The 10774-nt window shown below is 44.3% G+C and overlaps 1 protein-coding gene across 4 annotated transcripts in view; it reads right to left on the bottom strand.

Annotated features, from left to right (window-relative positions):
- Nucleotides 1-8273, bottom strand: part of abi3a (ABI family, member 3a) — a 15901-nt gene extending 7628 nt beyond the window's left edge. For 2 of the 4 annotated variants that reach the window (XM_027276319.1, XM_027276320.1), the window contains exons 1-3: nt 7529-7660; nt 7111-7281; nt 6150-6335 (exon numbers count right to left, since the gene is read on the bottom strand). In XM_027276319.1, the coding sequence (XP_027132120.1) occupies nt 6150-6335; nt 7111-7281; nt 7529-7660 (489 nt within the window). Of the gene's footprint in view, nt 1-6149; nt 6336-7110; nt 7282-7528; nt 7750-7848 lie in introns of those variants that run through there. The other 2 variants (XM_027276318.1, XM_027276317.1) reach the window with 2 other exon arrangements.
- Nucleotides 8274-10774: the final 2501 nt, after the last annotated feature.

The raw sequence follows: 10774 nt of genomic DNA, 5'->3' as shown, positions 1-10774 counted from the left end.
CAGTATTACAACAGTAGTCAGCAGTACTTTGCCGTATTTTGTTTGCAGTCGTTTTACAGTAGTCAGCAGTAACTTTCCAGTACTATTGGCAAGTACTTTACAGTAGTTATTACATACAGATAGTCAAGGCAGTACTTTTCAGTACTAGAGTTGCGGTAGTTGCAAGTCAAGTTTAGGCAAAAAGTAGTCAGCAGTAAACCTTTTCAGTACTTTGCGGTAGTTTGCAGTAGTTTACAGTAGGCCGCAGTCCGAGTTTCAGCAGTACTTTGCAGTAGTTTGCATAGTTTCCGTAGTAATACAGTAGAAAATCAGCAGTACTCTATTGGTACATAAAAAATCTATTGCAGTACTTACAGTAGTTCCAGAGTAGCCCGCAGGTAAACTTTACTTTTCAGTACTTGGCAGTACTTTGCGGTAGTTTACAGTAGTCAGCAAGTACTTTTCAGAGTACATTTGCGGTAGTTTACAAGTAGTTTACAGTAGCCAGCGTCAAGCTGCAGGTCTCACAGACGGTCAGAGGAATAAGCCTGCAGTCCTCCAATCACAAACAGCTCAACAGTGACACGAACATGAACTTTTTTTACTACTTCGACATTCTGTATTTTTGGTGGCTCGCTGGCAAGGCCACAGAAACTTCCTGTTTTGCCATCTCTGTATCGTCTGCAGGCAGAAACTTTCAGGTCCAATAAAACTTCACTTCTCTTTGTTTGTCTTTTGTTTTTTTTTTTTTACGCCTGTATTGTCTGAATGAAACTGCTATTTACATCCACATACCCTGAGACGCTGAGGAAAACTCAAACATATTGATTAATCCTGACATGTCGATGTTAAGAACAGAAAGGTGGTTGCTCAGTGAAGGCACACGATGTGTTTGGTGTGTGGGGAGATACCAATTCCCCGCCGTAGGCCCATCCGTCCAGCAGCTGGTAGTTTGATATTGGGTCGGCGGCTGTAACGGTGGGTGGGCTGTGTACCGGCAGGTTGAAGATGGAGGAAAAGGATCTGTGGCTGCGAGGAACAAGAACTCGGGTCTCGAAGAAAACGGGGGGAACCGAAAGGGGCCGTGTGAAAGGCACCGAATGGTTTACACACTCCAGAAACATAAGTCTCTTTGATTGCATAAACTATCCCGGGTCTGAGGAGGGGATGACGAGCACAGAGGAATTGGTCGGGAAAAATACAGCAGGGAAAGGGGGGGGGAAAGCGGGGAGAGTCTATAAACCTAATGAGCTTCACAGCAGCACAGATCTGCTCACCACGTCCAATCAGACCAAACAAAAACATCCGACACCGCATTCTCTAGTTCTCCCTCATAATCACTCTTTCTGGGTTCAGAACTCTAAGAACTGGACGTTTAAACATGGTTTATTATGATGGATTATAGTTATTCACAGTAAAATCAGCAGTCAGTGATGACAAATATCTGCAGCTGAGGTCCAGGAGGAGAAAAGAATCGGTGACAGGACATACAACAAAGCAAAGGGAAGGAATGAAAAGGGAGAGGGTGAAAGAAGAACTATCACACAAACACAAGAGCATCGGACGAGGGGCAGTGGGACGTCTTAGTTTAGGATTATAGGGGGTGAGGCGAGGGGGACACAAAGCAGACCAGAGAAAAGAGGCCCATTCACCATTACATCAATGGGGGGGGGGGCCATCGCAAGTCCATTCAGTGGTCAAAGGTGGAGGCGGCTTAATCACACACAAGCAGGACCTGATCTGTAGTCTAACAGGCACAGACTGAGAGGACAAAGACAAATCAGGATGCAGCTCACAGTGTACTATATGCAGATAACAAAAAGTGGTTTTCGAAGGACATGTTGTCAATGGGGTGACTGGAAGGTCAGAAGCGGACCAAGGGAAACGTAATATGAAAGTTGGAAACGGCAAAGAACGGAAAGCGGGAAAAACAACCCTGCAGTTCCTGGAAAGGGGTCCACATAATGAGGCTGGAAACTCCAGAAGTGAGTCACAACGAGAAATAAACATGGAATATACGTACAACAGAGACAAGCCGTGACAAGTCACGGAGACTAACGGTCCAAGAGTTTTGAGAGCACGTCAATGCGTGGTACGTCACACGGAGAGAATTACGTCCAGGTTTAGACAGAGTCTGCGGGGGACGTCCCGGGGAAAGGAGACTACGATCCAGGGGTTTTAGAGGAGACAATATCTGGCGGGAAGAGGAGGGAAGAGGAAGGAAGGGGGACGGATCAACGGAAGAACTAACGTCCAGGGTGTTTTAGAAGACAAGTCTAGCGTAGATAAACGTCACGGGATAAAGGAAAAACATACGGTCAGGAGAGTTTTAGACAGATGATGCGGGGGACGTCGCAGCGGGCGAGAGAGACGTACGGGTGCCAGGGGAGTTGATAAAGGAGGACGAGTCGTGCGGGGACGGGTGCAAGGAGAACAGACTCACCGGCCCGAGGTTATAGGGTTGTGGGAGAGACAGTCTGCGGGGGACAGTCAACAACAAAGGAGAGACGCCGGATTTTAGACATTCCTGCGGGGCATCACAGGGGACAGAACAACGTGCCAAGGTTTTAATTAGGACAGGTAGTGCGGAGGCGGGAGGAGGAAACGTCAAACGAGGGGCGGAAGAGAACCTACGTGGAAAGTACACAGAGGGAGTTTTAAGAACAAGTCCTGCAGGGTGGGGGGGGGACGTGCACTGAGAGCTACGTCCTGGAAAGTTTGATAACGGGGAAAAGGAAGAGAAAGGAAAAGACAGTGTCGGAGCGGTAAGGACCGTCCGCGGGAGACTCCGTCCCCGGTTTTTTCAAAGACAGGGCTGCGGGGACGTCACGGCAGACTACGTCCAGGTTGTCGAGACAGTCCTGTGGGGACGTCACGGAGAACTACGAAGGATCACAAGAAAGTTTTAGACAGTCTGCGGGGGACGATCACGGTAGACTACGTCCAGGATTATTAAGACAAACTCAAACAGAGAATAAATATTGATTAGTTAAATGAGTCAACGCAAAAAGGGTTGGATGGTGTGGATCACAACCTGTCCAATATGAGGTATAAACTGGAAAACCTAACCATAATCACACGTGTCTATGGTCTTGAAGCGTCGAACAGCCTAAGGAAAAAACTCCGACAGCAAGGGGAAACAAAGATACACATGCACAAAGAGTCTGATCTGGTAGAGCACCAGCTGGCTCGTGAGTGGGTGGTGCAGTTTCTCTTGTTTCTTCTAAACCCGCTTCAAACAAAAACTGGCGTCATCAACTGACCTGACCACAAGAGACAGAACATTAGCTTAGCGGCTGTAGCTGTGATCTACAAAAAGACAACAAACACTCACATTAACGCAGGGGGGAGCAAGGGGAGTGATAAGTGGGTAAGGCGGTAGCAAATGGAAGGGCTGAAGGGGATGAGAAGTAGAGGGAATAAGGCAATTACTAAATTCACAAAGTCACAGGACAAGACCTTTATGTAGTTGTAGCAGTACTATTCACAGTACAGACCTTTATGTAGATGTAGGTTGTAACATAGCATAGTCACAGTACAAGACCTTTATGTAGTTGAACCGTACTATTAACAGTACAGACCGTTATTCACAGTAACAGACCGTTATGTAGTTTGTAGGCAGTACTATGCACAGTACAGAACCTTTATGTAGGGTAAGCAGTACTATTCAACTTCACAGTACAAGAACCTTATTTTAGTTGTAACAGTACTATTCACAGTACAGAAGACCTTTACCGTAGTTGTAAGGCTACTAATTCACAGTACAGAAGACCTTATGTAGTTTATTACAGTACTAATATTACACAGTACAAAAGACCTTATTCACACAGTAAAGACGTTATGAAGTTTGTGTAAGGCAGAAGTAACTAAAACTATTCACAGTACAGAAGACCTTATATGTAGTGTGTAGCAAAGATACTATTCACAAAGTACAGACCTTTATGGAGTTGTAAAAGTCAGTACTATTACACGAAACAAAAATAAAATAAATACAAAAAAAAAAAAAAAAAAAATACAGTATAAATTAAGATTGTAAAAGAGGGGTAGGAGTAGTGGAGAAGTTAAAACAAAGCATGACTAAAAAGGTATCCACAGTACAGACAGTTATAAATTCACATAAGCGACCTTTAAAACGGTAGATGGATGTAGAAACAGGAAAAGTAATTCAGCCACACATCAGCAGAAATAGTTGTCGTAGAAGAGGAGGGAATAGTTTTATACCTTCGGCTACACCCTGGCAATAGCTTTTACTGGCATTGCTGGCATTGATGCGGAAAGGCGCCAATCAACTCCATGATAACAAGTGTGCCAGGGAAAATCACGGTACCCTCATTTAAAGTTGTGCTCCATTAATCAAAACGCTGAAATAAAATAAAAAGATAAAGGTAATCTTTAAAAGTACTATTTAAAAAAAGAAGGAAAAAGAAAGAAAAGAGGAAACTTAAGCAGGTAACGTTAAAGGTAATTAGTTGTGAGTGGTAAATTTAATAATTGCTGGAGAGTACTGGAAATAACTAAAATACTGATATGCTGGTGATGATCCATAAAAAGAACATAAACACGAAAAGGAACAGATCAAACAGATCAACGACAATGTTTTAATGGGACGGGGCAAACAGGGTGCTCAGATGCCGCATAGATAAAAGAAAGTTCCGAACGTAAAAACAAATGATGAACATTGAACAGACTCATGCCAAACAAAGAAGAAAGAAAATGAGGAACGGCGAAGCGTGTGGAAGCGGAAACTGAGGAAGGTTGGTCGGTGTTTGATTCCCGTCAGCAAACTCTGCAAACCTGCATCTGAAGTTTCCCCAATCCTCCTCCTGCGGCGGCAAAGCTGGTGAGCAAAGACCCGCTCGGATGACGTGAGCGTGAAAAGAAGGGAAAAGGAAAGGGACTCACGGAGGTCCTGGGGCACTTCACATCCTGGGCCTGGAAAGAAAAGGACCCAGCAAGGAGACGCGAAATACACTAAAAAAGCCAACTAGAAAAAAGGCTATAATAATGTATATAAAGGAAAGCAAATAGAGCCTTGAGGAGAATGACCCTTGAAGGGAGCCCTGCGCGGCTGGTAGGCAAAAGACAAAGACAAAACAAGTGGTGCAAGGGAGGGACACGCGGGAGACCCAAGTTCAATCTAAAACTGTAAGTCAAGCATAATCATGCCGTGGAAGAAAAGAACTCTTTTAAAAGGATCCTTGGAAAGCTGCTGGGGAGATGATAAGACACCGCAATGTCGATTACAATGAATCGAATCGCGGTAAAGCAAGGTCAAAGACCATAGAAAATCCTTAAAGAGCTTGAAAAAAAAAAAAGCCGTACAACAAGTCATCCTTGAAATAATCCTGGAAATGACCCCGAGGAATAGTTTTTGGTTTGATTTTCTTTCCTGTTCAGTAGTTTACAGTAGTCAGCAGTACTTTTCAGTACTTTGCGGTAGTTTGCAGTAGTTTACAGTAGTCAGCAGTACTTTTCAGTACTTTGCGGTAGTTTGCAGTAGTTTACAGTAGCCAGCAGTACTTTTCAGTACTTTGCAGTAGTTTACAGTAGTTTACAGTAGTCAGCAGTACTTTGCAGTACTTTACAGTAGTTTACAGTAGCCAGCAGTACTTTTCAGTACTTTGCAGTAGTTTGCAGTAGTTTACAGTAGTTTACAGTAGTCAGCAGTACTTTGCAGTAGTTTGCAGTACTTTACAGTAGTTTACAGTAGCCAGCAGTACTTTTCAGTACTTTGCAGTACTTTGCGGTAGTTTACAGTAGTCAGCAGTACTTTTCAGTACTTTGCGGTAGTTTACAGTAGTTTACAGTAGCCAGCAGTCAAGCTACAGGTCTCACACTGTCAGAGGAAATAATCCTGCAGTCAGCTCCATCACAAACAGCTCACAGTGACCGAACATGAACTTTTACTTCTGACTTCTGTTTTTGTGGCTCGCTGCAGCCACAGACACTTCCTGTTTGCATCTCTGCAGCAGAGACTTTCACAATAAAACTTCACTTCTGCTTTTGTCTTTTTTTTACCTGCCTGTTTGTCTTAATGAAACTGCTGATTTACATCCACAGACTGAGACTCTGAGGAAACTCAAACATATTGATTAATCCTGACATGTCGATGTTAAGAACAGAAAGTTGGTTGCTCAGTGATGCACACGATGTGTTTGTGTGTGAGATACCTTCACGCCGTGGCCCATGCCGTCCAGCAGCTGGTAGTTGATTGGTCGGCGGCTGTACGGTGGGCGGGGCTGTGTACCGGCAGGTTGAGATGGAGGAAGGATCTTGTGGCTGCGAGGAACTCGTCTCACCGCCGTGAAGGCTCCAATTTCTCTCCGAGAAACTTTCTCTTTGTGCATCTCCACGGTCTGAGGAGGGTGACGAGCACGGTTTCATCATTCGGTCTAAAGCTGAGCTTCACAGCACAGATCTGCTCACCACGTCCAATCAGACCAAAACATCAGACACCTCATTCTCTGTTCTCTCATCACTCTTTCTGGGTTCACTCTAAGAAACTGACGTTTAAACATGGTTTATTCACAGTAATCAGTCAGTGAGGACAAATATCTGCAGCTGAGGTCCAGAGGAGGAAAAGATCTGTGACAGACATACAACAAACAAAGGGAAGAATGAAGAAAGAGGAGAAGAACTTCAACACAACATCACAGCAGTGGACGTCGTAGTTTGTTAATGATGAGCGAACACAAAGCAGACAGAGAACAGAGGCTCCATTCATCCATCCATTCATTCAATGGAGGCTATTATCACACACAGAGCAGGACCTGGATCTGTATGCTCAGCACAGACTGAGAGGACAAAGACATCAGGAGCAGCTCACAGTAACTATCTGCAGATAACAAACTGTTTTCAAGGACCTGTTGTCATGGTGACGTGGAGGTCAGAGCGCCAAGAAACTGTGAGTTGAAACCAAAAACTGCAGTTCCTGAAACGTCCACTTGAGGCTGGCTCCAGAAGTGAGTCACAACAGAAATAAACATGTTTACAGCCTGACGTCACGGAGACTACGTCCAGGTTTTAGACAGTCTGCGGGGACGTCACGGAGACTACGTCCAGGTTTTAGACAAACTCAAACATTGATTGATTGATTAGTTATGGTCAGCAGGGTTGGATGGTGTGGCTCACCTGTCCAATGAGGTTGATGGAAGACTCCATATCACGAAGCTGATTGGTCTGAGCGTCGAGCAGACTCAGTACACTACTGGCCAGAGTGCTGATCTGGTAGGCAACGCTGGCTAGTGATTGGGTGGTGAAGTTCTTTGTTTCTTCTAACGCCTTCAAACTGGCGTCTCCTGACTGACACACAGAGACAGGACGAGTTAGCTTAGCGCTGTAGCTGTGATCATACAAACACTCACATTCAGCAGTATTATACATAGCTGTTGTAGCAGTACTATTCACAGTACAGACCTTTATGTAGTTGTAGCAGTACTATTCACAGTACAGACCTTTATGTAGTTGTAGCAGTACTATTCACAGTACAGACCTTTACGTAGTTGTAGCAGTACTATTCACAGTACAGACCTTTATTCACAGTACAGACCTTTACGTAGTTGTTGTAGCAGTAATCAGCCACACTCAGCAGGTTGTCGTAGTTTTCCTGCAGAGCTTTTCTGGCATTCGGCGCCTCCTCCATGATCTTCATCACCTCCTCTTTAAAGTTGTGCTCCTTCATCGCTGATTCAAAGAGAAAGGTACTTTAAGTACTTTTAGCTGACAGTACTTGGTATTGTGGTATTAATACTAAGTACTTGCTGTGATGATCTAAGACATAAACAGGAAACAGTCATCAGATCAGCTGTTTTTAAAATGTGCTCTGCACTGATAAAGTTAATTAAACAATGATGAACTTGAAAGACTCACCACAGAAGAAGAAATAACGGCGTGTGAGCGGCTGAGTTGTCGGTTTGATTCCCGTCAGACAAACTTCAACCTGCAGTCTGAAGTTTCCTCCTGCTGCTGCAGAGAGCTGTGAGCAAAGACCCTCTCTGCTCGTGAGGAGGACTCACTCCTCCGGAGAACTCAAACCATCCTAAACTTTTTTGAGCTCCTTGACCCTTGAATGCCGGCTGGTACCCTTTCAAGGACCCGTTCAATCTACTGTAATCATCATCCTGGAAACTCTTTTAAGGATCCTTGGAAACTCTGGAAGGACCCCAGATGTCGTTCAATGAATCCTGGAAGCATGTCAAAGACCATAGAATCCTTAAAGAGCTTGAAAAAGCCTACACAGTCATCCTGGAAATCCTGGAATGACCACCTAGACTAGTTTTGTTTGATTTCTGGAATATTTTCAAGGACCCTGGACTCTGTTGAAGAACATAAAACCATAAAAACGCAGTTTCCAGGATGACCTTAAGGGCAGGGTGCTCCCTGAAATTGATCCTTGGATCTTTTTAGAGGACAGAAGGATTCCAGGACACATTTCTCTCTTTCATGTGTGCCTGGAGCCCTCTTAATAATCCTGGAACTTTCCCTGGACCTCTCAAGGACTTAAGAAACAGTCAGCAGAAGTGAGTTTCCATAAATCAGTTCAGAGTGAGACCTCTTACCTGTTTTCTCCTCTCAGTGTGAACCAGTTCAAACCACTTCCTGTGTGAACGCTAAGAGTCAGTCTGAATCTGACTGAATGTGAAAACTCAACAGGAAGCTGACGCCTCTCCTCTCCATATATATATATATATATATATATATATATAGCGCGGATATATAGAGAGGGGTGTGTCAGGAGGGGAGGCATCCGACGTAAAACCTAGGCCAAATCAGAACATGTGATGGACATGCTGACAGACGAGTTAGACGGATCTCCATGGACATATGATGTTTGCAGATGACATTGTGATCTGTAGTGAGAGCGGGACAGGTGGAGGAGAAGTTAAGAGGGTGGAGAAGAGAGAAATAAGTTAGCGTGCAGCAAGACGATACATTGTGTGATGAGGGAGGTTACAGGGAGAAGAGATAAAGAAGGTGAGGAGTTAAGTATTTAGGGGCAACAGTCCAGAGCAATGGAGAGTTGGGGAAAAAGGTGAAGAAGCGTGCAGGGCCAGAGTTGAGAACGGTGGAGAAAGTGTCAGGTGGTGATGTGTGAAGAAGGAGTTTAGCTAAAATGAAAGGAAGGGAGACCAGCGATGCTGTTAGGGCCTAAAGACCACGGAGGAAAGACAGGAGGCAGAGTTGGAGGAGCAGAATGAAGATGCTGAGGTTCTCTTTGGGAGGAACCAGATGGATAGGACAGAATGAGGCCATCCAGAGGGACAGCACAGTTTAGGGTTTTGGGAGTAAAGTCAGAGAGGCAGACTGAATGGTTTCAGACGCTGTCCAGCAGAGAGAGTGGAATATATTGGGTAAGAAGGATGCTGAGTTTTGAACGTGCCCAGACATAGGAGGCCTAGAGGAAGACCAAGAGAGTTTTTATGGATGCAGTAAAGAGGACATGAAGGGTAGCTTTTGGTGAGAAAGAGGATGCAGAAAACAGGGTGTTTATGGAGGCAACTGATTAACTGTGGGACCCCGAAGGGAAAAGCCCAAGGAGAAGAAATAATATATATGTGTAGATATAATATTAAATATATTATTATATATATGTAATGTGTGTGTTGTGTGTGTATACACACACACACACACACGTTAATGTATGTATACTGTAGTGAACAAATTTCTTTTAAACCTCTGTCCTACTATTTTAGGCTTACTTTATAATACAATTATATTTTTGTGTGTTAACTTTGTATGAACTTGTCCTAACTGAAACTGCTCCCTGAGGGTTGATATAGGTTTGATGTAGACTTCTCACCCTCTGTCCCAGAGATGTTGGGTACCACCACGGTTAGAAGGAGTAAAAGCAGGATATTGACAAGGGTACCCCCTTTGGCATTGTAGAGGGCTTCTCTTTTAATTACCTCGAGAGAGGGAGGGGGAGAAATTTTCTACAAACGAAGGCAGTTTGAATGTATTATCAACAGAGAGAACTTTGCGACCTCTTGTAGTCGTACTGTTGTCTCTCCATTGGCCCAAGAATAAGTTCTCATTTAATACTGAGAGTGTTTCTCAGTCTTTTATCGAATTTCCCACGACAAGTACACATCATGACCCCAAGACAACCGTAACAATCCAGGACAGAACCAACAGCAGTATGTTCACGACATGTGTCTGTTATATCTGTCTGTCCTGTTCCTGTTCTGTGTCTGTCGTGTCGGTTCTGTCTGTGTCTGTCACTGTCTGTGTCCTGTCCTGTCTGGTCTTGCGCCTGTTGGTCCCATTGTCTGTCCTGTCTGCTCTGCGCCTGTTTTGTTCTAGTGGGCTGTTCTGCTGTTCTGTGTTGTCTGTCTCTGGCTGTTCTGTCCTACGAATTGGATCACTGACTTTAGAAACAGTTTGACTGAAGCAATGAGATTATTAACAAAACCTTTCAAAATAAGGAGCACCAAAGTAAAACATTGCTCTTATTTCATTTTATTAAAGGTTTGTCAGTATGAAACCGACGGATCTCCTGGTCAACCAACGTTTCCAAACAGAAGAGAAGGAAGAAAGTGGCTCTGTTGCTCGTGTGGACCAAACATCACTAAGTTGCTCGGGGCAACCAGGTTCCAGGCTGTTTTCCCCGTGAGCTCCATCTTCTGTCTTTTCTTCTCGAGAGGCTTCAGTTGACTCGACAGGACCAGATCTCTGACAGGACCACGAGATGTAGACGGGCCTGGCACTCTTTAGGGACCATGAAATGTCATGAAAAGATGCCGGACTCTTTCAGAGTATCAGAGAATTTATTCAAGTATTGGAATGTGTTCAAGGA

This window comes from Larimichthys crocea, unplaced genomic scaffold (assembly GCF_000972845.2).
Source record: "Larimichthys crocea isolate SSNF unplaced genomic scaffold, L_crocea_2.0 scaffold33, whole genome shotgun sequence".
Taxonomy (NCBI): domain Eukaryota; kingdom Metazoa; phylum Chordata; class Actinopteri; family Sciaenidae; genus Larimichthys; species Larimichthys crocea.
Note: the sequence above shows the minus strand (reverse complement) of the source record. Positions and strands in the feature narration are given on the sequence as shown.